The sequence below is a fragment of the Ornithorhynchus anatinus genome, chromosome 1 (assembly GCF_004115215.2).
Source record: "Ornithorhynchus anatinus isolate Pmale09 chromosome 1, mOrnAna1.pri.v4, whole genome shotgun sequence".
NCBI classification, from domain to species: domain Eukaryota; kingdom Metazoa; phylum Chordata; class Mammalia; order Monotremata; family Ornithorhynchidae; genus Ornithorhynchus; species Ornithorhynchus anatinus.
The window spans coordinates 67885646-67913245 of NC_041728.1; the positions used below are offsets into that span (position 1 = coordinate 67885646).

The 27600-nt window shown below is 41.5% G+C and overlaps 1 protein-coding gene across 2 annotated transcripts in view; it reads left to right on the forward strand.

Moving 5' to 3' along the window:
- The window catches only part of SOS1 (SOS Ras/Rac guanine nucleotide exchange factor 1), a 189703-nt gene that overhangs the window by 117568 nt on the left and 44535 nt on the right, over nucleotides 1–27600 (forward strand). For both annotated transcript variants that reach the window (XM_029058905.2, XM_029058907.2), the window contains exons 7-10: nucleotides 3872–3982; nucleotides 4062–4160; nucleotides 21358–21485; nucleotides 22262–22917. In XM_029058905.2, coding sequence (XP_028914738.1) covers nucleotides 3872–3982; nucleotides 4062–4160; nucleotides 21358–21485; nucleotides 22262–22917 — 994 coding nt within the window. The remainder of the gene's footprint in view (nucleotides 1–3871; nucleotides 3983–4061; nucleotides 4161–21357; nucleotides 21486–22261; nucleotides 22918–27600) is intronic.

The window sequence follows — 27600 nt, forward strand, 5'->3', positions numbered from 1 at the left end:
TTTGGCAATTTGCATCCTTGTCTTCCACGAAGCTATATACCTCACAGTTGTGCCTTTGTTTTGTCTGTTCTCAAGGCTCCTGTACAGTGCTATGCACAAAGTAGACACTTTAGAGCATGTTGATGGAGATTCTCGGGTGGAGAAGCTGGTGGCCTTTTCAGTTCTGGGAAAGGTCCATGTATTGTGTACATATTGAGGGAAGTGAGCTTTTTCCTCTGCACTCATTTCCATTTTCTAGACTTTAAGCTCACTGTGGGCAGAAAATGTGTCTGTTCCATTGTTTTTACTCTTCCAAGTGCTTAGTATGATGCCTGGCAAACAGTAAGGACTTGATAAATATGATTGATAACTAGCAAAAGTATTTCTTCCCTGGCTCTTGTGCATTTTCCCCTCTAAAATTAATTGCATATTCTCGCACAGTCCAGGGGTGAATTAAACAATGGGAATTTAAAGCTGTGTTCATAACCAAATTTATTGTAGTCTCTTAATTCTATGAAGTAAATTAGTATTTCAGAAGATAGATGTGGAGAAATTTCTTGCTCTTGAAGTACTTATCAGCTCATTACTTAATCAAATATAACAACCCTTCTATTTTATACTCAACATGGATCCATACCACAGAAACTAGTGTAATTACAGTGGAGGTCATTTTATGTATTTTTCTCAAGTTGCCATTTACAAATGAAAATTTTAAAGCTTATTCCAACCAATTAGTGAATTATTTTTGAAATACTTAACGTGATTTCCCTGAAATCATGTACAGTAAAAATTGACTTAATTTTCTAAATGCCCCTTGAGTCATGAAAAGTATATTTTCATTTGATTGATGGACTTGCGACTCTGCCTGTAGGTAATCCTGAGGAGCAAGTGCCAGAAGGAAAGAATTACATTTGGATCAATGAGGTCTCCAGGCAGTATAAACTGTTTTAAGAGAAACCATGTGCAGTGCTCAATATTTATGGTCACCAGATTGCTGTTGGCTGCTGCCACAAATTTCAGCCTGGTAACTGCATAAAATCCATGTTGCCAATGCCGAATCCTTATTATTATTATTATAATCATCATCTTTGTTAGGTGCTTACTATATGTTAAGCACTGTTCTAAGCACTGGGGTAGATATACGTTAATCAGGTCAGACGGTCCCTGTCACACATGGGGCTCACAGTCGAAGCAGGAGGGAGAAGAGGCGTAGAATCCCCATTTTACAGATGAGGAAGCTGAGGCCCAGAAAGTGAAGTGACTTGTCCAAGATCACACAGCAGGCTAGTGGCAGAACCGGGATTAAACAATAATAACGATAATTGTTAAGTGCTTACTATGTCTTAAGTACTGTTCTAAGCACTGGGATAGATAGAAGCTAATCAGGTTGGACACAGTCCCTGAACTACTTGGAGAAGCAGCGTGGCTCAGTGGAAAGAGCACGGGCTTTGGAGTCAGGGCTCATGAGTTCGAGTCCCAGCTCTGCCACTTGTCGGCTGTGTGACTGTGGGCAAGTCACTTAACTTCTCTGTGCCTCAGTTCCCTCATCTGTAAAATGGGGATTAAGACTGTGAGCCCCACGTGGGACAACCTGATTCCCCTATGTCTACCCCAGCGCTTAGAACAGTGCTCGGCACATAGTAAGCGCTTAACAAATACCAACGTTATTATTACTTGGGGCTCACAGTCTTAATCCCCATTTTACAGATGAGGTTACTGAGGCCCAGAGAAGTGAAGTGACTTGCCCGAGGTCACACAGCAGGCAAGTGATGAGCTGGGATTGGAACTCAGGTCCTCTGACTCCCAGGACTGAGCTCTGTCTACAAGGCCACGCTGCTTCTCTCGTTTGTAGACACTGTTGGGCTCATAGGCGAAAGAGCCACAGCTGCAGTTGTTCTTCCACTGCACTGTGGGTTGTTCACCATGGTGTTTTGTTATTTGAGTATTAATAAGTTGTGATGGCAGAAGCAGCCATAGTGCCCTGGTCTGTGTGGACCTAAGAAGGGATATGGCTAATATCCAGCCACAACTCCTGCTCCGAGTATCTTTTTCTCTTCTCTCCTTCCCCCATCTTCCCCTCACCCAACGTCCCCGGGAACACCCACTTTCAACTATTCATTGCCCCTCCTGTATTGCCCTTCCAGTTAAAGGAACTTGTTTTTTTGCACCGCGCTTCTTCGATGTTTTCTGCAGTAGGTTTACGGCTCTCTTTCATTCATTGTCATTCATTCCATCATATTTATTGAGTGCTGACTGTTTAGAGCACTGTACTGAACACTTGGGAGAGTACAGTACAACCAGCCAACACATTCCCTGCCCACAGTGAGTTTACAGTCTAGACAGGGTGGGGAAGGGTCGGGGGTGAGGATAAAGTACAGGTATGTACCTAAGTGCTGCGGGGCTGGGAGGGGGAAGAGCAAAGGGAGCAAGTCAGAGTGATGCAGAAGGGAGTGAGAGAAGAGGAAAGGAGGGGCTTAGTCTGGGAAGCCCTCTTGGAGGAGGTGTGCCTTTAAGGCTTTGAAGGGGGGAGAGTAATTTGTTCATTAATACACTTGATCGTATTTTTTGAGCACTTACTGCGTGCAAAGTACTGTACTAAGCGCTTGGGAGAGGACAGTACAACAGTAAACAGACACATTCCCTGTGCAGAATTGAGTTCCCGGGGCTTGGTCACCCTCAGACTTTTACCTCTCAGTTTCAGCAGAGCCTAGTGCCCCGGATATATATGCTCAAAAGAAGGGATCAAAGCCTGACATACTGAGCTTAAGAGTCACACACAAATGTTAAAAAAAGAAAAAGAAAAATCAAGAGCAGTGCTAAGCAGTGTCCCTGACAGCTGCTGCCAGTTTACAGTTAAATGGTAGTGGGAAGAGGGAGGGAAAAAAAATCTCTTTGGGAGTGGGTTGTCACTGCTCATTGCTGGAGATGGGCCAGAATAAAGTGCTCAGAAGATAAGAAAAGGAAAAACTACCATCTCTGTGCTTTAAGTTTTATCCAGTGGAGAAGTGGTCCGTCAAGGAATTGGATCGGAATTACAAATGCTGGGTCACACTTATTTACAGAAGGGTATAAACATAGTCCTGATTGCCGAGAGCTGGGATGAATGGTTGAAAAATCAAGGGGGAAAGCAGCATGGCCTAATAGGAAGAGCACGGGTCTGGGAGTCACAGGGTCTGTGTTCTAATTTCAGCTTTGTCAGTTGCTTGTCCCATGATCTTGGGCAAGTCAGTTAACTTCTCTGTGTTTGTTTCCTCATTAGCAAAATGGGAATTCACTACCTGTTCTCCCTCCTTAAACTGTGTGCCCCGTGTCAGGCAGGGACTGTGTACCACTTATTTATGTTGTATCTACCCCAGAGTTTAGAATACGCAGTGTAAGCGCTTAAATATTATTGTGCTTAATAATAATAATTATAATTATTATAATGGGGTTACTTTGAGAGGTGCTAAAAGAGAACAATATTTTCATATAAAGCATTTTGCCCTTAGTGCCACACTGTTGATTTGGGGCATGTTTTCTCTGCTCAAAAGAGTATTTTTTTATGCCTTTGTGATCATTTCCTATGTATGTGCAGTGGTATTTTTACAAGGAGGGGTACACATTTAGGTCCTATGAGGGGGAAAAAGCGTAGAAACACGTAGGTTTTTCACATATGAGGCAAGGCTTGATTCTGTCATTCTATGCAATGAGCAGGCTTTTTATAAACTCTTAACATCCAAAGGAATATTTTTGCATGCTTTTGAAAAGATTCAAGAAATGACATATTTATGTGAACCGATCAATATAGATTTTGAAGAGGAATAAAAATCTCTGTTGGTTTGTTATAAATGTCTCTACTCCTGGGACAGACTGTATATGATAGGCTGTTATTGTATTCTTTCTCTTTTCCAAGGAACTGGCATTCGATCCATATGAATCATACGCTCAAGATATTTTACGAACTGGTTTCCATGGTCATTTTCTTAGTCAATTATCCAAGCCCGGGGCAGCACTCTATTTGCAGGTAGAGTACATTTTTAATAAAATCGTACACAGTTACATCAGGGAACATAAAAAAAAAATTAACCTACTTTGTTTTGCAGTCAATAGGAGAAGGTTTCAAAGAAGCTGTTCAGTATGTTTTGCCCAGATTACTTCTGGCCCCTGTCTACCACTGTCTGCATTACTTTGAACTTCTAAAGGTAAGAAAAGTTTAATAGTAGTTTTAAAAGGAGAGGCGATTAAAATGTCTTCTATTTCCATTGTCTATTGTTTTCCATCAACTGGTGGTTATCAACACCCAGTGAATTCAGAACATTGTACTATAAGCAGCGTGGCCTAGTGGATAAAATACTCTTGGGAATCGGAAGGACCGGGGTTCTTATCTTAGAGAAGCAGCATTGCTCAGTGGAAAGAGCCTGGGCTTGAGAGTCAGAGGTCTCAAGGTTCAAATCCTGGCTCTGCCACTTGTCAGCTGTGTGACTGTGGGCAAGTCACTTCACTTCTCTGTGCCTCAGTGACCTCATCTGTAAAATGGGGATTAAGACTATGAGCCTCACGTGGGACAACCTGATTACCCTGTATCTACCTCAGCACTTAGAACAGTGCTCTGCACATAGTAAGCACTTAACAAATACCAACATTATTATTATTATCCCAGCTCCTCCACTTGTCTGCTGTGTGACCTTGGGCAAGTCCCTTCACTTTTGTGTGCCTGTTCCCTCATCTGTAAAATGGGGATTAAGACTATGAGCCCCATGTGGGACAGAGTGTGTCCAACTTGATCAGCCTCTATCTTCCCTTGCCCTTAGAACAGTAGGGAAGGTAGAGTTTTAAGAAGAAGAAATTGGGAGAGCTGGGGCCTGTCAAATTTAGAGCAGGAGGGAGAATAGTATGAGCAAGGAGTCAGAGGTGGGAGAGTCAAGGATGAAATACAGTTAGAGGAGGAAAGCCAATGGAAAGCCAGGCAACCATGTAGTGATCAGTTTTTACTCTCTCTCTGTGATGGGAAATACGTAGCCACTGGAGATTTCTGAGGAGTGAGTAGTTGCATGCCAAGTTACGTTTTGAGCAAAATGCATATTAACATGCAAAGTTGTGAGTTTTCTCAAGATGATAGGAAGGGATTATATTTCTTCTTTCAGTGAATTCCATAAATACCAAAATGATACAATTAAAAAGAGCAGCATTCAAGCTCTTCTAAACCTCAGGGCATCCAAGCAGAAGTAAAACAGAACATCTGAAAATTGTATTCTTCATGTCAATTAGATTTTACATTTCATTATAGAAATTTCTTCATAGTATAAATGTCACCAGAAGCAAGGGCGTGGAAGTACCAGAAGCATGGTGCTTCCTATAAAATATGTCACCAAAGGAATCGTTAAAGTTTTTTTAGCTACCGCTGTAGAGAGGTTAAAATTAATCATATTTATTGAGTGTTTATTGTGTATAGAGCACTGTCCTGAGACGCACTGTGGCTTAGTGGATAGAGTAATGCCTGGGAGTCAGAAGTACCTGGTTTCTAATTCTACATTGAATATCTATCACAAATGCCAAACTTCTGAATTATGAAGACATGTGTGGAGCCTGCCATCTCCAACTACAGATGTAGCAGGAGAATGAACTAGATGAGGCAGATGAGTGGGTGGAAGGGCATGGGAAAGGAAGGCCTGTGCCAGGGAAAAAGGGGTCTAGACAAAAAACAAATTACTTCTTGTTCACTGTAAGGAGCAGAAATCTAGCTTAATGGGAGGCCAGGCCATCTAGTGTGCTTTTAGGTTTGGAGGTCTCAAAATGTGCTTTGTCAGGCTAAGGTGGTGTATCTACAAATATGCATAGCTGATTAATTTTCTCTTGATAATGTAACTAACCCACTGTTTTGTGGTCAAAATTGTTGATACCAAATTGTTTTTCGTTATAGTACACGGAAGATGTCATTATCGCATTGTGCAGTCAAAATAAGCACATCGGGGTTTCTCAAACCAATCCCCTAAGCTTCTGGTCACTATTCCCAATTGAACTACACTTTTTGGCATTGTTTTTCTTGTACTGGGTGACTTTTAGTGAATTATCAAAGAGCATTGGGAGCATGAGTTATCACTAAAGTGTGGCAGGAAGAGAGGGGTGTAAACTGCAGCAAGATGAATCTGAGTTAGAGATTGAGAAAAGTAACTAGTTAGGGTTGTTAAAAACTGGAATATTTGAAAGAGAGACTTGAGTAATCTCCCCTGATGATCTATAATAGAAAGGTAAATATTCTTCTGCCTGGGATTTTTAGGTTTTTTTCTGAAGGCCAGTAGATGTGTTAGATAATCTTTTCAGATCCTGTCCAGTGATAATAATAATGATAATTGTGGTATTTATTAAGCACTTACAGTGTGCCAGGCACTGTCCTAAGCCCTGGGATAAGTATAAGTTAATCAGTTGGATATAGTGCTAGGATTTTGGCCCGTGGGTACTGTCTTTTCCTAAAAGAAGAGTGCCATTTGAGTTTACTCTTCAGTTACATTCATATACAGTAGTGCCTGCCAGTCTTTTTTCTGGCAGCAGTTCTCCTATTGTTGTTTCTCCTTACCTCACTAATCAACCTCGGGAACAATGCTTTGCATATAGTAAGCGCTTAACAAATGCCATCATTATTATGTGGGGTTGCATGTGGGGTGGGAGGCGTTGATGCCCAGAGACGCAGCAGCTGCATCTAAAGAGACACCACTACTTATGCACAGTTGTCGGCAGCACGCACACTAACTGCTCACAAAAGCACGCCTGAATGAGCTGGAAAATACAAAACAGAGGTGCCAAGATGAGAAAAATAGTGGCAGTTGTTAAGCACTGAAGTGCCAGGCACCGTACTGAGCGCTGGGGTGGATAGAAGTAAATCGGGTTGGACCCAGTCCCTGTCCCTGTTCACAGTCTTCATCCCTGTTTTACAGCTTAAGTAACTGAGGTGCAGAGAAGTGAAGTGACTTGCCCATGGCCACACAGCAGACAAGTGGCCAAGCGGGGATTAGAATGCAAGTCCTTCTGACTCCCAGGCCTGTGCTCTATCCACTAGGCCACTCTGCTTCTGTGGTAAACCTGATAGCTCAAAGAGATGAACCAGGATGCAATTGAATGGCTTACAGATCTGTGCATGACGTCCGCTGAATTGCCTTGGGTCCTATTAACCCAAACCACGTCGTTCTCTCTGACTCTCTATTTACAGCAACAGCTTTTTTTTTAATCCCTGGGTACTGAAAAGAGTGGTTTTGCAACAACCTGAAGATGGGTAATTAGGGCTCTAGAATACTGGTTTTTAACCTGTTTTCCTATATAGATGTATAATTTGGAGTGAGGTTTTCTCATCCTGCTGCTACCTAAATATTCGCGCTACATATTATTTACACACAATCATATTTGTGGAGGGCTTACTGTGTGCAGAGCCCTGTATGGTCAGCAAATTGATCGTAATGTGTGTTTGAGCAAAAGTGTTTAGTTTTTGTGTATTTGGAGGTTGGTTGTTTAGACTCTCCAGTGTATACCCAGACAAACGTCAGAAAAATTTGTCTACGATTATGTCGAATTAATTAATCTCTGAGGGAATCATCTTTTCTTTTGTCTTGCATAATGGTCCCTTTTTTTTCTTCATTTAAAATAGTTCAAGAACGATTGATAAACTCATGTTTTGTGGTGCTGTAGTTTTTTTGTGCTCTTGTTTGGTTTGTGTTTCTCCAGCTAGGCCTGTTGATTTTTAAAGTCTTTTAGCTTCACCCTTAATTAGAGTTTATGCATAGTATTCTCATCTTGTATTTAAATTGTTTATTAACTTTTGGCCAAGTTTAAATCTGCCTGAGATCACACCCCCGTGCATTGCACTAACAACTAAATTATAACTCATGGGAATAGAAATCAGTATTCTTAAAGTTGAGTGCTTAAAGAAGCCTGAATGTATGTTGCTGTGATTGTCTTCATTTAACTCCTCTCCCTTCTTTAAAGATAATAGAAATGTATTCACAAATTTTATTTTGTTGTATCTTAATTTTTAAGCTCATAAAACCACTTGCATCTGAGTTTTCTGTCCCTTCCATAATAATGGTATCATCATCATCATCATCATCATCATCATCATTTCTAGTAATAATAATTATCGTATTTGTTAAGCACTCACTGTGTCAGGCACTGTACTAAGCGCTGGGGTGGATACAAGCAAATCAGTTTGGACACAGTCCCTGTCCCACATAGGGCTCACGGTTGTAATCCCCATTTTACAGATGATGTAATTGAGTCACAGAGAAGTGAAGTGACTTGCTGCAGGTCATACAGCAGATGTGGCAGAATCGGAATTAGAACCCAGATCCTTCTGACTCTCAGGCCCTTACTGTGTCAACTAGGCCACGCTGCTTCCATGAAGCCTCGGAACTCGGGAGTTAAAGGAATTGCAGCCCAAGCAGAACAGAGGCAAAATCCCATTACAATTAATATAGTTTCAGTGAAAGTCTCCTTAAAATGAGAGTGCCTCCAACTATGATATAATAATAATAATAATAATGTTGGTATTTGTTAAGCATTTACTATATGCCGAGCACCGTTCTAAGCACTGGGGTAGAGACAGGGTACTTAGGTTGTCCCATGTGAGGCTCACAGTCTTAATCCCCATTTTACAGATGAGGTAACTGAGGCACCGAGAGGTAAAGTGACTTGCCCAAAGTCACACACCTTACAGGTGGCAGAGCCGAGAATGGAACCCATGACCTCTGACTCCTAAGCCCGTGCTTTTTCCACTGAGCCACGCTGAAACGAACCTTAAAGGGCAGAACAAAAATTTTCCCCAAACCTAATCACATTCTCTCCAAGTCAGACAGGGAGAACCTCTCCGATTTAGAAGCCCTCTCAGTTGGGCCAGACTACGTCATCTGCATATATTCTCTGTTTTGGTCATGGTCCTTTTGTGATTTCGGTGAAAGAAGACTGCACCTGATCAGATGGGTGTCTTTTGTGTCCTCTTAGGATCCATCTAGGTCCTCTTAGGATCCATCTAACCTCCACTAATTTGTGAGGCAGATGAAAAAAGACTATGAGCAAAGTTGCCCACTCCTCTCAGCCCCTTGCCGCCCCAGGGCTGGCCAGAGGAGGGGTGATGAGAAGCATTTGGACTAGTTTAAAATCTTGAGGAAGTTCTTTCAGTGTAGGATTGGACAGCTTGCCCTTCCCAGTTATCTGTGAAAGTCAGGGGTCGGGGCCTGCTGGGGGAGTAGTGCCTCGGTCTGGCTCAGTGGAAAGAGCACGGGCTTTGGAGTCAGAGGTCATGAGTTCGAATCCCAGCTCTGCCACTTGTCAGCTGTGTGACTGTGGGTAAGTCACTTAACTTCTCTGGGCCTCAGTTACCTCTTCTGTAAAATGGGGATTAAGACTGTGAGCCCCCCTTGGGACAACCTGATTCCCCTGTGTCTACCCCAGCGCTTAGAACAGTGCTCTGCACATAGTAAGCGCTTAACAAATACCAACATTATCATTATTATTATTATTAAAATGGTTTGCGCACCTTGGTGAATTTCATTATAATGAACATCCATTGTTTTGGCCAAGTTGTCATCCCCTCATTTCTCCAGGGCAGCAGAACAAGTGGATAACGGGGGTATGTTCAGACTCTCAAATGCCCAAGCAATCACCAGGGTAGTTGGGGATGAAAAGAATGCCGTGTTTGGGTAGGTTCGTTTTTGACAAACTCGATTTCAGGAATGAAAATGAATTTGCTTGATTTTAAACTGGGTAGAAGTTTCAGCTTGCTAACATGGAATATGAACATTGCATATTTGTGTAGCTTGAAATTTCATGTCATGTTCCCCCCCCCCCCGCCGTTCGTAAAGCTATGTAGTGACTACAAAATAGCAGTCAAGAATGCTTAGAATAAAAATTATAGTGGAAGAGGCTTCATAGGTGAAAACTCCAAGCTGAATGTGCAGTGGACCTGGATAGCTTAAATAGGAGCCCAAGCACTGTAAAGTTATTTGTGGAGGAAATTGGCTTTCCCCACCAGCCTTTTAAAAATTCTCTAGTAAAGTAAAATATATCAGTGGTTTTTATTAAGTGCTTACCGTGTGCAGAATACTAAGCCCTTGGGAGAGTGCAATATAACAGAATTGATAGATTTAAAAAACACCACCACCCAGATCCCTCCATTTTTCTCCACAAAGGCAGTCATGAGTGGAACCTGCCACATATATTGTATCTTTAAAACTAACTGATAGTGAAAGCCTTTGAAATAGAACATCTTCACTCTACACATATGGTACTGGAAGGCATAAGATCGTTGTGGGTAGGAATGCATCTTTTTTGCCGTTAAGCTCTTAGTACAGTGCTCTGCACACAATAAGCACTCAATGAATATGAATGAATGAATGAATGAATGAATGAATGAATGAATGAACGAACGAACTACATGGCCCCTTAAATTTAGCATATGCCTGGGGTATAAGTGGCATTCATTTCTCTTTACTGTTTTCCCACAATCTGGAAGTTGGATGGCTGAAAATCCATCCTTCCTTCCCAGAAACATCACAACTACTGTTTTCATCATGTTTGCTGAAACTGTTTATGTACCAAATGACCTGGTTTATTGTCTAAGGGGAATTAATAAGGCATTCAGCTACTAAGAGAACCAGTCATGAGGAGGGCGGAAGAAGGTTCGACAAATACGCCATCTCTCCGAACCCTCGTACACTAGCATAGCCGTGGTCTTCCCCCCACTTCCCTTGTTCCAGAGCCGAAAGTTGAAACCACAGTTCTTCAGGCCTGGTGAAAAGGCCTTAAATCATGACCATATGGAAAGGAGCATTATGTAGTGGATAGAGCGGGTCATGAGTTCTAATCCCAGCCCTGCCAGTTGTCTGCTGGGTGACCTGGGGCCAGTCACTTCACTTCTCTGGACCTCAATTTCCTCATCTGTAAAATGGGGATCAAGAATGTGAGCTCCATGTGAGACAGGGACTCTATCCAATCCGATTTACTTGTATCCACCCCAGCACACAGTAAGTGCTTAACAAATACCAGAATTATTATTATTATGATTTTTATTAGGACCGGGAGCGAGGCATCCAAGAAGTGGATGGGAATGGCTCGTGTGACCTATTCCTTAGCTTTGGGCCATATAATTGAGAGCCTGGTGGAGTAGTGTGATGCAGGAACCACTCTTAAGTAGTCACTCTTTACTTATCCTGATTTTTTTTTCCCCTTTTTTTTGAACCTTTATTTAGCCGTTGCATGAGTCGATTGTGTTTGCCTTTTCCATTTAATATCTGAAAACAAGTGAACTGCTGAACTGAATAATTTCAGAGGATATAGACTTTCTTCCATAAGAGATCTTTTTTAAAAAACACATTCTTTAGATACGTAGTCTCTCACATATAGTAGTTCTCAGTTATTGCCTTCTGTGTTCCACCCTTCAATTTGTTCGTTGGTTGTTTTCCACTGTAATTCCTTTTTTTTGTAATTCTTCAGTGTTTATTATGACTGGGACGTCTACAACAATAGGCGGGGAAACAATTGAAAGGCTTTTTGGAAGCAGCATGGGCTAGTGGATAAAGCACATGCCTGGGAGCCAGAGGACCCGGGTTCTAATTCTGACTCTGCCACCTTCCTGCTCTGTGACCTTGGGCAAGTCTCTTAACTTTTCTTTCCCTCAGTTTTTTCAACTGCAAAATTGGAATTCAAGACCTGTTCTCCCTCCTACTTAGACTGTGATCCCCATTTGACACAGGGACTGTATCTGTCCTAATTATCTTGTATCTACCCCAGTCCTTAGAACAGTGCTTGTTACATAGTAAGTACTAAACAAATATCATAAAGAAGTGTGAGGGTGAGGGAGAGGGAGGGAGAGTTTACAACTCAGAATGGTCCAGTAGATATGATAGCAGCTAACATTTAGATTATGCGTTCAATTAAACCCACAGCGAGGAAGAGTTAATTCCTAATTAGGCATCTCATTCTTTTAATTTTTAAGGCCCACCTTCCCATCCCCCACCACAAAATACAAACCAAAACCCCCTGCTTTAAAGCCTCGTATGTTACTACTTATGCTGATTGTTTTTTATCATGTTCGCTCAGTGCTTTGTATGTGCAAGACACTGTACTGAGCGCTGGGGTAGATACAAGCTAATCAGGTTGGCTAAGCCCACATGCCAATTGGGCTCCCAGCCTTAATCCCCATTTTACAGATGAGGCAGCTGGGCACAGAGAAGTGAAATGACTTGCTCAGGGACACACAGCAGACAAGTGGTGGAGTCAGGATTAGAACCCACCTCCTCTGAGTTTTACAGCCTGTGTGGAGGAAAGTAAGTTTTGAAGAAATACTCAGTCTAAAATGAATTTTCAGTAAACATGAGGGGTGCTGCTGGCTGCCTCCACCGCCTCTTTTCTTAGAATCAATCACTTGCACTTACTACTTGCAGAGCATTGTACTAAGTGCTTGGGTGAGGTACAGTACAATAGAATTAGCAGATACATTCCCTGCCCTTAACGAGCTTAGAGTCCAGAGGGACTACAGAAGCTTTAATATCTTATTTCATGTAAAAATATAAGTGGAGCTTAGCTCCAGGTATAAATAATATCCCTCAAGTCCAGTTAATGAGTTTGTTTTTGAGTCTCTGACAAAGAGGAGCTCATTTAATGATGGCATTTGTTAAGCGCTTACCCTGTGCAAAGCACTGTTGTAAGTGCTGGGGCGGATACAAGGTGATCAGGCTGTCCCATGTGGGGCTCACAGTCTTCATCCCCATTTTACAGATGGGGTAACTGAGGCCCAGAGAAGTTAAGTGACTTGCCCAAAGTCACACAGCTGACAAGTGGTTGAACCGGGATTTGAACCCATGACCTCTGACTCCCAAGCCCAGGCTCTTTCCACTGAGCCACGCTGCTTCTCTAATTTACATTTTCCGGAGTTTCGACCCGCTAGTCTGTACAGTTCCATGTGGCAGGTTGCCCCTTTTGGGTAGCTCCAGTGATTTTTTTGTTTGTTTTTTAGCATTTCCAGTTGTACTATCAAATTAAAAACACACAAAAATCACATTCTCTTCCTTTATAATAATTATGACTCTTATTAAGCACGTACCATGTGCTAAGCACTGAAGTTGATACAAGCTTATCAAAACGGGCAGTGTCCCTGTCCTAAAAGTGCTCACGGGGTATCTTATCTCCATACTAGAGATGAGGAAACTGAGGCCCAGAGAGGTTAAGTGCCTTGCCCAAGGTCACAGAGCAGTCCACTGGCAGAGCCTGGACTAGAACGCGGATCTCCTAACTTCCAGTCCTGTGCTCTTTTAACTAGTCCACATTGCCTCTCCAAAGGCTCATAAATAAACCATTTCTCCAGAAGGTCATTTGTGTGCTGTGTATCCAGTTTCATTTGACAGTGCTCAGAGAAATCCCGTTCCCTGATTTTATAAAAAAGTATCCAAGTGTCCACATATTACTTCATTTTGCAAAATCATAAATACGATTCAGTGAAATTCAAAAACCAGTGAAATTATTTTAGCCGGCACAGGATTTGGGTTTTTTGGTTTTTCTTGCCATGTGTTTAGCCACTGACAAAAGGATTCTGTCCTTGATAAGTGTATTCTTGTAGCCAAATAAAAAAATTACTCATAAAGTGGTACAGTTTCAAAAGCCCTTTTTCCATTTTCAACTCTTATTCGTGATATAAGTCATTCTGTTAATTTCCAGTTGTTTTCAAAGGTGTTGATCCCAGGAGATCTGTTAACACGGAAATCTCTGCTGGCAGTGATCACAGAGGGAGTTAATTTTGAAGTGACCAACAAAGGAAAATCAGCACCTGGGTCTGCTATCATTTCTAGTTAGAATTTTCTCTTTTTTTAATTTTGATTAGTATCATGCCCCTTAATTAAGGAAGAGAAATGATTTTAGCATTCTTGATAAAGAAGTCACCACAACTTTGAAGAAATTGAAATATTTCCTGGATGAAGTATTTTGCGGTTGAATTTATGTATCAATGTATAACGATGAAAAAATCAAATGCACATTATTTCCAGCATTGTAAGCTCATTGCAGGCAAAGAACGTGACTGCCAACTTTGCTGTATCGTAGTCTCCCAAGCGCTTAGAGTACAATACTCTGCACACAGTAAACACTCATCAAATACCGTCGATTGATTGTAGTTTGTTTGCAACCCAGAAATAGATCCGTGAGAGCAACTGGAGACTGTAAGCTCAATTGTGGGCAGGGAATGTGCCTGTTTATTGTTATATTGTACTCTCCCAATTGCTTAGTACAGTGCTTTGTATATTGTAAGTGCTCAATAAATTCTGACTGTCCCTAAATAATAATGATAATGATGGTGTTTGTTAAGCGCTTAGTATGTGTCCGGCACTGTACTAAGCACTGGGTGGATACAAACAAATCGGGTTGAACAGAGTCCCACGTGGAGCTCACAGTCTCAGTCCTCATTTTACAGATGCGGTAACTGAGGCCTAGTGAAGTGATTTGCCCAAGGTCACACAACAGACAAGTGGCGGAGCCAGGATTAGAATCCATGACCTTAGCCCTCCTTTCCATGACCCGTTCGGAAGATGCCAAACGATCGCTGGTCCAGTCGTGAATTGTGTGTCCACCCATGGTCTGGAAGAACCAGAGGGTAGGTTGACAGGACCCATCCTGTGAGCCTCCCCATTGGCTCTCTTTCCCCGCCCTGTACCACAGAACAGCACTTCATCCATTCAGTCGTATTTACTGAGCGCCTACTGTGTGCCAAGCACTGTAATAAGTGCTTCATCAGTTCCGGGGGCTGGCTCTGGCTTCTTGCATACCATGCAGAGTAAATAGGAGCCCAGATCTCTAAGCACAGTGGATTCCTGAAGCCCCAAAGAGCGGCAGAATTGTCGAGCCTGCAGAAGGGGAAGGAGAGCCCATCATCTCACTCACACCATGCTTGACAGTACACACCGAAGACCAGGGAGGAAGCAGGAAGGAAGGGCAAGAGGTTGAGTTTTTCCCTCTGTGTGTGCAGAGCTGCCGGGCTGGGAGTCCGAGGACCTGGGTTCTAATCCCAGCTCAGTCACTCGCTGGCTTTGTGACCTCAGGCAAGTAACTTAACTTCTCTGGGCTTCAGTTCCCACATCTGTAAAATGGAGTTGTAATACTTGTTCCCCCCCTCCTGCTTAGATTATGAGCTCCATGTGGGATGGCGATTGTGTCTCACCTGATTAACTCGTATCTACCCTAGCACTTAGTACAGTGCCTGACACATAGTAAGTGCTTACCAAGTATCATCGTCATAATAATAGAATAATAATCATCATCATAACTTTCACCCCAGTTCCCTGAGAACTCCAGTGGCATCCAGAAATATTTTCAGGGCCCGATCATGATATTTTTATTTTGGCATTGGAAAGACCAACCACCTCCATTCAGGACATAAGGTCTATGCTCGCTGCCTGCTCCCCCCCACCCCCCGCACCCTTTTTTTAAATTAGAGGGCTTTGAAAAGATGTCAGTGGTCCCCTGGATCAATTCCTTAATATCCATTTAAGCCTCCCATTAGAAGGAAACTCCCTATACTCCTATTCTGACAGCTTCCCTCGGATCTTCGGGTCAAAAAGGCACTCTCCTTCGTGAGGCGATGAGAATAGTCCATTAGTGTATATTCACTGGTAAAAAGACAATCCCTCTTGTCATTAGCCATTTTCGACAGTCTCCCAACGAGATGTGAGGATTGCCATGGCAAGATGTCTTATCTCCCACCTGGCAGTCGAGTCAAGTTATTTGGTTGCTTTCCAAAGTATTGAAATATCCTGATTTTACATAGGCCAAGTGACTATTGCACAGAGGTTTCACATAGTCACAAAAACATGGCATCAAATGTCATTTTAGTAACGAGAGGATGCATTCGCATCCTTATGGGGTCTAATTTACGTACTAGCTGCCACGGGCTTGTTTCCTTAGCAACAGCAGCAGCCAGCCTTTCGATGATTGCTATTTTAAAGCATCACCGTGCCCAAGTTAAACCCCATACCTGTTAGGTAAAAGGAACAGAGGGAACAAAGAGGATCTCTACAAACATCTGTATTGTGTTACATGTTTTCAAGCGTAGTCTAGTTGTGCCTTGCTACTTCGAAATGTGTTTTTAAAATGCTTGCCAGATGCTATGAAGGTAAAAAGAACATTTACAATTATTTTGCTAACATTGTTTTGTGGCTTGAATATTTTGAATCGGTAGTCTTAAAATATACTACTCTAAGAAATACTTGAGCCTTGTTTGTGCACGTATTTGGGAAAACAGAGCATTTTCCTGTTCCGTGATTTTTTAGGCTCTTCCTAGCAGTTCCCGAGTAAGCAAAACAAACTATCTTTGGATGTTTTTGTGCAGTTATGGATTTTATGTTGTTAAATAGATAATTATATTGTTTGGCTGGTCTCTACCTAGAGTTTGTATGGATTTTGGGGTGCTATCCAGGCTTGTTGATTCATAGGAGAGAGGCGAAATAGGGGAAAAGATTTTGTTTAACCGATAACCAATTTTATCCTTTAATGACTGCTCTGACTTGAGGAAACAATACTTTGCCAATGGTCTTGCTGAGTTGAGTAGCATCTAGCTAGGATTTTGAGCATTAAATTGTGAACATTTGGTGACAATTCCTTTTCTGTTAATGTTTCTGTTGTACCACAAAGAATGAAATCTGTTTAACTCTAATTTGGGTTTTGTAATTTGAGATTTGCATCAGGTGTTAATTTAGAAGCTAAACTGGATTTGGGAGTTGGTAATCCTTTTTGCATTTTGCTTCTAACAGTGCTTCTCTACTTTTCTCGGCTGTGTAAAGATAAAGATCCTAAAATACCACGGCTGAAAGAGACCAAAGAAGCTCTCTAGTACACATCCTATAAAGACACTCTCTGTGATCAAGTTAAGATGTGTAATTTGTCTTTGGATACTTAGATGTCTTGTCATTAGACTTCTCTATTTTTAGCTGCTAGCAGTGAAGAGCATCATTATGAGTGAAATGTTTTTGAGTAGCTTTCCTGGATTCTCCTGAATACACGTAGTTTATTAGCCCCTGAATGGAAACTATTACCTGTAGAAACCACTTCTTGGCCATTTTCCAAGAAGTCTATGTTAGGAATTATGTCTGAGCAGTTTCATCTGTGTACCTATTCAACAAGATTCCTCCTTGACAGGGATACAGAACAGAAAGTACAGTGCAGTCCACAATGTGACCATTCAGTTCAGTCAATCAAAAACAGCATGATGACGTAGTGGAAAGAACACAGGCCGGGGAGTCAGAGGACCTGGATTCTAACCCCGGCTCTGCCACTTGTCTGCTCTGTGACCTTGGGCAAGTCACTTCACTTCTCTGGACCTCAGCTACTTCAACTCTAAAATGAGGGCTAAGACTGCGAGCCCTAGTGTGGGACAGGAACTTTGTCCAACCTGATTATCTGGTGTCTATTCCAATGCTTAATATAGTGCCTGGCACATAAAAAGTGCTTAACAAATATCACAGTCGTTGTCTTCGAATATCATCGATTCATTATATCATCATTATAATGAAATCATATCAAGTATCATCATTATTATTAATCGAGCGCTTACTGGGCGCAGAACAGGATGCTAATCTTGTTTAGGCAGTTGTTGATTTAAGACATTTATTGGTCATTTTTCTTTAGGATGGACAAAGTTGAAAAGCCATAAATCCTGCCTCTCTGATCAGGGAGAAGTTATGTTCTTGTTAGAAATTTTACCAGTCAAACCTGTAGAAGGCAAAGGAAAATAAGAATTTTACCAAAATAAGAGCTGAAGCCCACTTAGATGGCCCTTTAATAGTGTTGATTAGGTAGAATATGTGTATACACATTGTTGTTAGAAAAAAGAAGTAGGTTTGGTGGCTGTATCTTTACTGAAGAAATTAGGAGAGGGTAAATTTCTCATTGTGGTTTGTTTGGGAGAAAAATTTTCTGATATAAAATTCAGTAAATAAAGAACTGACTTTATAAAAAGTTGAAATAGAATGTTAGTTCATGTCAGTCTTTGAAAATACTTCTTAAATAGCCTTAATAGAGCCATATGTAAGTAAAGAGAAGAATAAATAGCATTAATGAATTATTTGGATATTTTATTCCTGCACTCACCACTCCTTTTATACTGCATGATACTTAACATTTATGCATATTGTGTTTGTGAATAGAGGTTTACATGGTTAGTGGCTTGGATATTTTAAATAGAAAGGGTAAATTTGAAAATAATGGCAATATTGTAGATGTGTCACTGATCTAAGTGCTATGTTTGTGTACCCATTTATCCCTTGTCCCTGCCATAGTTTGGGAGCAGTGTTTGTAAATGGATGATCGAAAACTTGACTCCACCCCACCCGTCCAGATCTCTTTCCCTTAGATTTGCACTGTTCCATTTTTAGCAAGACATTATTATCGTCTTTGCCTTCCTCAGGAGAAGGGAAAATTGTAAACATTAAATTTTGCCTGATTTAATCGATTTCTGTCCTCAAAGCATTTTAGAAATTAGGATTAACTCTCCTCTCCTCCCCCAAAAGGACAATTTAATATAAATGTGTGAATGCTTAGCAGTTCACAGTGAAAAGGAGTGATGAAAGGAAGGGGTTCAGGCTGTCGAGATGTATTTGCTTATTTAATAATTATATCTGTGGTATTTGTTAAGCCTTCACTATGTGTCGTGAACTGCATTGTTGGGGTAGATACGAGATAAACAAGTTGGACATAGTCCTTGTTCCAATCAAAGTTCACAGTCTAAGGGAGAGAGAGGACAGGTATTTTCTTTTCATTGTATTTGTTAAGAGCTTACTATGAGCCAGGCACTGTGCTCAACTCTGGGGTAGATACAAGATGATCAAATTAGACACAGTGCATTTCCCACATGGGGTTTACAGTCTTAATTCCCATTTTACAGATGAGGTAACAGGCCCAGAGAAATGAAGTGACTTGCCCAAGGTCACACAGCAAATGAGTGGCAGAGCCGGGATTAGAACCCAGGTCCTTCTGACTCCCAGGCCTGCTCTCTGTCTACTAGGCCACACTGCTTCTCATTTACTATTTACTAATTCATTCATTACTAATTTACTACTTATTTACTAATGCATCTCAATCATGCCACGGTCCATGTGGTAACAGCTCCCTTTCTTGATGAATGATGGATCAGTATTTCCCCTCTTGTCCATCGAATCAAATGCATTTGGAAATGTGATCTATGGAAGGTTTTATCATTTTTGAATTTCACCAATTATTTATGGGGAGTTGTTGATTTTCTTTCCGTCACTTATTCAAGAATCAGCAGTTGCCCTGAGTCACTGGCACCTGTGCTCAGTTTTTTTGCTTATCTCTTGGGTGAGTGAGATCATTCTTCTCCCCCCCTTTCTTTCTTTCTCTCTCTCTCTCATATGCATCACCCCCCCCCCCCCCCCCAAAATAAGATGTGTGTTGCCTCAGGGGTTTTCATCCTTTGTTAGAAGCTATTCCAGGACTCTCACCTGAAGCTGAATTGTATTTCCCAAGCGCTTAGTACAGTGCTCTGCACACAGTAAGCACTCAAAAAATACAATTGAATGAATGAATCCTTCCATTCACTCGTCCCTACGTGTGCACACATGTACACTCTGTCACACACAAACACCCCCCAAATACCAGAGAGTTGTGAATAGCAATAGCAGAGCGGTTTAAAAAAGAACAAGCTCCAAGAAGCAGCACGGCCTAATGGATAGAGCACAGTCCTGGGGGGTAGAGAAGGACCTGGGTTCTAATCCTGGCTCCGCCGTTTGTCTGCCGTGAGAGCTTGGGCAGGTCACTTCACATCTCTGCACCCCTGTCACCTCATCCGTAAAATGGGGATTAAGACCTTGAGCCCCATGAAGTGGACTGTGTCCAACCTGATTAGTTTGGATCTACTCCAGCACTCAGTACGGTGCCCGGCACGTAAGTGCTTAATAAATACCATATATAAAAAAAGTTGCTGATGGCATTAATACAGGAGCATTAATTCAGTTCCACTTGCTTCTGCTGCTGCTGGATGCTCTGCAGGAAAGAAGCTCCTTGTGGGCCCTGTCGTAATGGCTGCATCTCCTGTAGTTGCTCAGTCAGCCATATTTATTGAACACTTACTGTGTACAGAGCACTGTACTAAGTGCTTGGGGGAGTACAGTACTACAATAAAACAGACTCATTCCCTGCCCACATCGAGCTTACAGTCTAGAGGACCTTAAATGATCTTTAAACATATTTTAGTCCTTTGCAGTTAGTTTGTAAGGCCCCCCAACAAGGGATAAGGGCCATGTCAAATTCCCACCTGTATATTTACGGTGCTCAGTAATAATAATAATTATGGTACTTGTGAAACACTTACTGTGTACCAAGCACTGTTCTAAGCGCTGTGCTGGATACAAGCTAATGGCTCACATTCTTAATCCCCATTTTACAAATGAGGTACCTGAGGCCCAGAGAAGTGAAGTGACTTGCCGTAGGTCCCAAAATAGACATGTGGCGGAGCCGGGATTAGAACCCATCTCCTCTGACTCCCAGACCCGTGCTCTATCCACCTAGCCACGTGCTTCTCAGCACACAGAACGTACTTAATAAGTACTGTTTCTATTACTAATATACCAATAGATGGTTTTGAGGTCAAGCATTTCAGTCATTTGAGTCACAAGCAGCCTCCCAAAAGGGACAGTGTAAACAAAGAACCACTTGTTATATGGATGTTGTAAACGAACCCTAAAAACAAACCCACCCATTTGGAGATTTCAACATGATTTTTACCCAAACTAAAATAGTAAGATGACCAGTTAAATCTCCTAAATCACTTTTTTTTAAAAGGTCAAGTGAATATTTCTCTTTCTAGCTAAGGAACATACTGCATTAAAAGTGTAGTTTTAATATCAAATATGTGTTAGCTTTTATTCAATATCACCTTTGGGTTTGTTTATGTAAATGCTATATTTTAAAAAGACTTTAAAAGAAACTAATTGCATCACAGATTATTAGTTGACTTTGCAAAAAAATTAAACAGGATGCTCAGGCTTAAGTAGAGAAGCAGCATGGCTTAGCAGAAGGAACGTGGGTTTGGGAGACAGAGGACGTGGGTTCTAATCCCACCTTCACCACTTGTCTGCTGTTTGACCTTGGGCAAGTCACTTAACTTCTCTGTGTCTGTTACCTCATCTCTAAAATGGGGATTATAAGTGGGAGCCCCATGTGGGGCAACCTGATTACCCTGTATCTACCCCAGTGCTTAGAACAGTGCTTGGCACATAGTAAGCGCTTAACAAATACCATCATTATTATTATTATTATTGTTACTCTTATTAAGTACCTATCATCTTTGACCTAAAAGATAAGATTTTATGAACCGTGTGGTCATCGTGCTGTTTCAGAGGTGTCACTTTGGCTTTGCAGCAATTGGAAGAAAAGAGTGAAGATGAAGAAGACAAGGAATGTTTAAAACAAGCTATAACAGCCCTTCTTAACCTTCAGAGTAGTATGGAAAGAATATGTTCCAAGAGTCTTGCGAAAAGGAGGCTAAGGTAAATGATTCCATTTCTTTTTTTCTCTCTGCTTTACACCCTGGATACTGTGCTATAAATTCAGGGCCCCCAGCTTCCTCCCCGAGTAAACAATGAAGAAAATAGTTTGTGACATGCCCGCTTTTTCAGAGGAAGTGACATCAAAGCCAAGAGAATTTGTTATTGTTTCAAAACCTTTCATATTTGTATGTTTTCCCTGCACATTACCAGACACGACCTCCTGTGAGACAACTGGTAAGCAGAAGGAAAAATAATGCTGGATTTGTAAGCTCAATTTATCAAAAATCAGCTGTTTTATCAAGCTAGCAGTAGTACTTTACTCTTTTAATCTAACAAAGTTCATGGCTTGTAAAACTGAACCAGTGGATATGCTGGTATCAATTATTTCTGACTTAATTATGTTATGTAGTTAATATTCTCTTAGGAAGTCAAAAATGTTTGTCCGTAAATGGTGACTATGATTATATTGTTTTTTAACATCAGAATTCTCAGTAAATATTTTTGTGTCTGGGTCAGGAATGATGATTTTCAAAGTAGGTCAGTCTGCAAATGGAAACAAACTAGTCATTTTCTCTGTCCCGCTTCAATTTTAAATTAAGTAATTCAATAGCAGGAACATATGTTTGGGAATTAGTGATCACCTTACTCGCTTAAATGGGGTAATTGAATCAGCCCAACCTTCCGATTAATTTTAAGCCACATTTATTTTCTTCATTATTTTGCTAAACTGTAGGTTATGTCTGCTACTGGCGTTAACAATATTTTTCTTTATTCAGTGAATCTGCATGTCGATTTTATAGTCAGCAGATGAAGGGGAAGCAACTAGCAATTAAGAAAATGAACGAGATCCAGAAAAACATTGATGGCTGGGAGGGAAAAGACATTGGACAATGTTGCAACGAATTCATCATGGAAGGCACCCTCACCCGTGTAGGGGCCAAACACGAGAGACACATATTTCTCTTCGACGGCTTGATGATTTGCTGCAAATCCAACCACGGCCAGCCGAGGCTTCCCGGGGCCAGCAACGCAGAGTACCGTCTCAAAGAGAAGTTCTTTATGCGGAAGGTCCAAATTAACGACAAGGATGACACTAACGAATACAAGCACGCCTTCGAGATCATCCTAAAGGACGAGAACAGCGTGATATTCTCGGCTAAGTCAGCGGAGGAAAAAAACAACTGGATGGCCGCATTGATATCTTTACAGTACCGGAGCACCTTGGAGAGGATGCTCGATGTGACCATGCTGCAGGAGGAGAAGGAAGAGCAGATGAGGCTTCCCAGTTCCGAGCTCTATAGGTTTGCGGAGCCAGACTCTGAAGAGAACATCGTGTTCGAAGAAAACATGCAGCCCAAATCGGGAATCCCCATCATTAAAGCGGGAACTGTAATTAAGCTTATAGAGCGACTGACGTACCACATGTACGCAGGTAAGGAACCCCGACATGGCAGTCTTGGTGGTTCTCTTCATCTCCTTAAGGAGTTTTGGATTTTAGGCGTTAGGCGCTGGAAAGCGTTGACCGTAAAATAAGAAAAGAACGTGCCCCTGCCTCTTTCTGATTGTATTCTGACCCCAGTATGGCTGTGATTCTTCTAGGTTGATACTTTAAATGTAATCACTCAGCTTTCTCTGATGGTTTCCCAGAAACATTTGAGAGGGAGAGATGTCCCCATCAGTACTAGGATAATCACTTTAAGTTGTCAATGCATAATTTTTTTGAAATTGTAGGTGCAGTGAATAGCATTACCTTTAAGGATTTAGGCCTTACTAGCTAAAGTGATGGAATATTTATAAAACCAAATGGTGATAAAGCTGAAATCTTTCATCTTACAGCTATTTAATGGCTTCAGTAAACCTGCGTAATTAAATGGTTTAAAGTTTTCCTTTATCGTTATTAAAAAAAATCCTTAAAACAGTTACTTTTTTGGATTCTTACCCCACAATTTGCTGTGGGTTTTCCATACAGCTATTCTTTTTCCTTTTTTTAAATTTAAGATCCTTTGACCAATTAGGTAGTTATTGGGGCAGTGGACTTTGGCAATTTCTAGAGGTCCCTGGGCTCTCTTTCCCTACCCCACCTCCCACCTTCCCATCTTTCTTTATCAGATATAATTCTTTTGGAAGGAGAGGGTTGTTGGATCCTTTATCGAAGAGAAAGAATTCTCACCTGTTGAGAATGTGGGTGTGGACTCGGGGCCCTGGGATGATTTCTTGTCGACTAATTCTGCGATTCCCCACATCCAACGTCCCGAGCGGTAATACTTCTCCTCGATTTGAGTAGTTATGAAAGGGATTTAATGCGTGGTTTGTTCTGATAAGGTTAACGTTGTAAAGCAGTGTGGTCATTCTGGGAAGAGGAGGCTGGGAGTCTGGAGACTTGGGTTCTGGTTTCAGCTTTGCCACTGCCCACCTTGTGTAACTGCTGGCAAGTGGCTTAACCAGTTTGGGCCTCCATTTCCTTTATAAAATGGGGATAGCAAATACCCGCCGCCCTCGTCCACCCAGGGATGTTATGAGGATAAAACGGAATAATTGCTTTTGGAAGAGAAAAGCGGTATACGAGGCGTTACTCGGAGTAACGTTAGCTTCTTGGTACCAATTAGATTATGGCTTATGTACTGGCTAAAAGTAATAGGGTGCATTCTAGACTGTGCCCCATTTTTGAGACACTGTAGAGACAGGGAAGCGGGATATTTTAAACTGCTGCCAAAGATCTCAAAGTACTTTATAAATAGCTGATGAAACTTCATAATGTTTCAAAAGCCCAGTTTTAATGGCCAAGTTTACTCCATCCAAGTAAATGGCGAAGTTTGGGAGAACCAGTAACTTTTTCAGACCAGTAGGGGGTATTTACTGCCTCACCACAGTAAAAGCACAATGTGTGCAATGGTGTCTCCAACAGCTGTCTTGAAAGAGGTTTTGCTCCCCCCAACATGTCCAATTGGCTACCCAGGTGTAAACTTGGCCACTGGGAGATTAGATTTATTTTTTTCCATCGTGACTACAGACTGAATTGTGAACAAACCCATATCTTTTGTCTCTAGTGCCAGTTCACTGCTGCTTTAGAAGGAAATACACAATTCGGATATCTTTTCAACTTACGTTTTCATTTTTGGATGGTCACAGTTTTAGGGCTTAGTACAGGGCTCTGCACTCAGTATAAGCCCAATAAATAAATGCCACTGATTGAATCTTTCTAGTCAAATCACTTTGAGCAACCATCTGAAGCAATGTGGCCTAGTCGATAGAGCACGGGCCTGGGAGGCAGAAGGATCTGGGTTCTGATCCTGGCTCTTCCGCTTGTCCACTGTAGGACTTTGGGCAAATCACTTAACTTCTCTGTTCCTCAGTTCCCTCATCTGTAAAATGGGGATTGACTGTGAACCCCAGGTGGGACCTATACTATGTCCAACCTAATTTGCTTGTGTTTTCCCCAGCACTTAGTTCCATGCCTTGGCATGTAGTAAGCTATTAACAAATACCATTTGAAAGAAAAAAAACCCCAAAAAGCATCAGGAGGACTTGAAGTTTTCCAACAGTTTTCCTTGAAATTTTTCATCAGTGAAATAAGTGTTGAAGTCTTCCTTTGGAAAGAATGGATGAGCCTAGGTTTCAAGAACCTGCTCATTACAGATAAGGCTGATTAAATGAATGATTTGTGTGGCTCCCCCCATTCCTCCCCCCCACAGTCCTTGTCAGTCAGATTCCCTCTGGGACATGCAGAGACATGAGCAAGTAAGGCAGGCAGGGGTGTGAAACACGTAGTCAGATCCACACAAAAGCTTTTGACAATTTTTTTTAACCTGGATAATAAGAATAATTGTGGAATTTAAACACTTACTATGTGCCAGGCACAGTTCTAAGCGCTGGGTGGATACAAGCAAATCGGGTTGGACACAGCCCCTGTCCCACATGGGGCTCACAGTCTTAATCCCTATTTTACAGATGAGGTAACTGAGGTCCAGAGAAGTGAAGTGAATTGCCCAAGGTCACACGTCAGATAAGGCCATTTACAGCAGAAATAACCATAACACACTGCTCATAGTCCGGGGATGTGCCATTATCCAGAGCTACCCTGGTCTTCATTCCATTTACAAAATGGATAAAGAGCAATTGTGTAATTGCACAACCTGATTTTTAGCCTGCTTTAAAAGCAGCTCTCTCCATATTTATCCTTGCAGAAAAATATCAACCAATTGTATTTATTGAGCACTTACTGTGTGCAGGGCACTCTACTAAGCACTGAAACAAGTACAACACAACAATATAACAGAAACATTCCCTGCTCACAAGCAGCTTACAGTCTAGAGAAAAGTAGAGCATGCTTCTGGATCAGAGAGCCAAAGATCTAAAAAGGATCACCCCTCTGGGTATTTTAGGATTCAGCAGCCCAGCAGAGGTGTCAGACCCTGAAAAATGTTCCTTTCAGTGTGACAATTTTAAAAAGAGAGCCAGTGTCTTAAAACGTGTTTTGTGGGCTATAAAGAAGCTCTTAGAAGGAAATTTGGAAGGGTGGTTTAAGTAGAACTTGAATTGCATCATTTTAGAAGAAAAGAAGTTTCACTTGTATTAGACACAGAAATTTCAATGTCTTAAACCAATCGAGAAGAAGTTTTTAGGAGCCCAGTTTATATGGAGTATGTGATCAAAGTGATTACTGAAAAGTTAACGCATACCCTCGATAAAACATACACTTTTGGAGCCAAAAATAAATTAGTTTTCCTTATGATTCATATTTCTTTGCCTGCTTCATCAGTATGTTCCCCAAAGCAGTGAAAGACAAAACAAAAAAGTAGTGCTAAGGTTTTTTAAAGAGAATGGTATAATTTTCTTTGTCATGTATGAATGTATATGAGGTTGGCTATTCTTTGCACTTCAAGAATATATCCTCAATGATTCTTTTATTTTATTCATTTCAGAGCAGAGGTCATTCCTTGAGAGTTGTGTTAGTATTCTTTCTCTTACCTTCCCTTTCTCATTCTCTCTTTTGTGTGCTCTCTTTCATGTTTATTAATATGTGTTCTCTCATAATTCTTCTTGAAGAGTGCCCAAGTTAACACCATAAATTATTGTCTATTTTCAGTGCTTTCCCGATTCAAATTTTAAATCATTAATATGCACAGAGGCCCAGGTTTTGTTAATCAGTTGAGAAGTCATTATGGATGTATTTTTCACTGTAATCCCAATACCAGACTACTTACAGAGAATTTAGTCTTTAGATCTCTGGAAAGATGATTTCTGGTGGAATTTTGAACTTGAATAAATGCATAAAGCATGTGGGCCTTCAGGGCCACTAAGGCAGATTTGACACTAGAAATAGGAAAAGAGAAGTATCCATCCAACCTTTACCTTTGGCCCAGGGCCGGGCGGAGAGGGGAACTGAGGTTTGGGGCTAGAATATTCCTTCATTCATTCGATAGTATTCATTGAGCACTTGCTATGTGCAGAGCACTGTACTAAGCACTTTGAATGTACAATTCCCCAACAGATAGAGACAATCCCTTCCCAACAACGGGCTCACAGTCTAATCGGGGGAGACAGATAGCAGAGCAAAACAGTAGGAAGTGGACTCTGACTTGCTCGGTGGCCAAAGAAGTGTCAGGAAAAAGGTCTCGGCCCTGTTTAGGAGCTGTTTAGGGAAGGGGAGAGGGATTCTTACCATTTCTGCTTCCATTTTCTTTCTGTCTCTCTCCACCCTTCGTCTTGCCCCACTTCTCTCTCTCTCCCCCCTTTTTTTAAAATGTTATTTGTTAAGTATCTACTCTGTCCCAGACATTGTACTAAGTCCTGGGGTAAATACAAGCTAATTAGGTTGGACACAGTCCATCATGTCTCACATGGGGCTCACAACCAATGCCCATTTTACAGATGAGGGAACCAAGGCACAGAGAAGTGATGTGCCCAAGGTCATACAAGAGATAAGTGGTGGAGCCGCAATTTGAACCCAGGTCTTTCTGACTCCCAGGCCTTTCATCTATCTACTGGGCCAGTCTGTTTCTGTTTCCATGTCCTTTATACTGCTTTTATAATAATATAATAATAATAATAATAGTATTTGTTAAGTGCTCACTAAGTGCCAGGCACTGTATTAAGCACTGGAGTAAAGTACGAG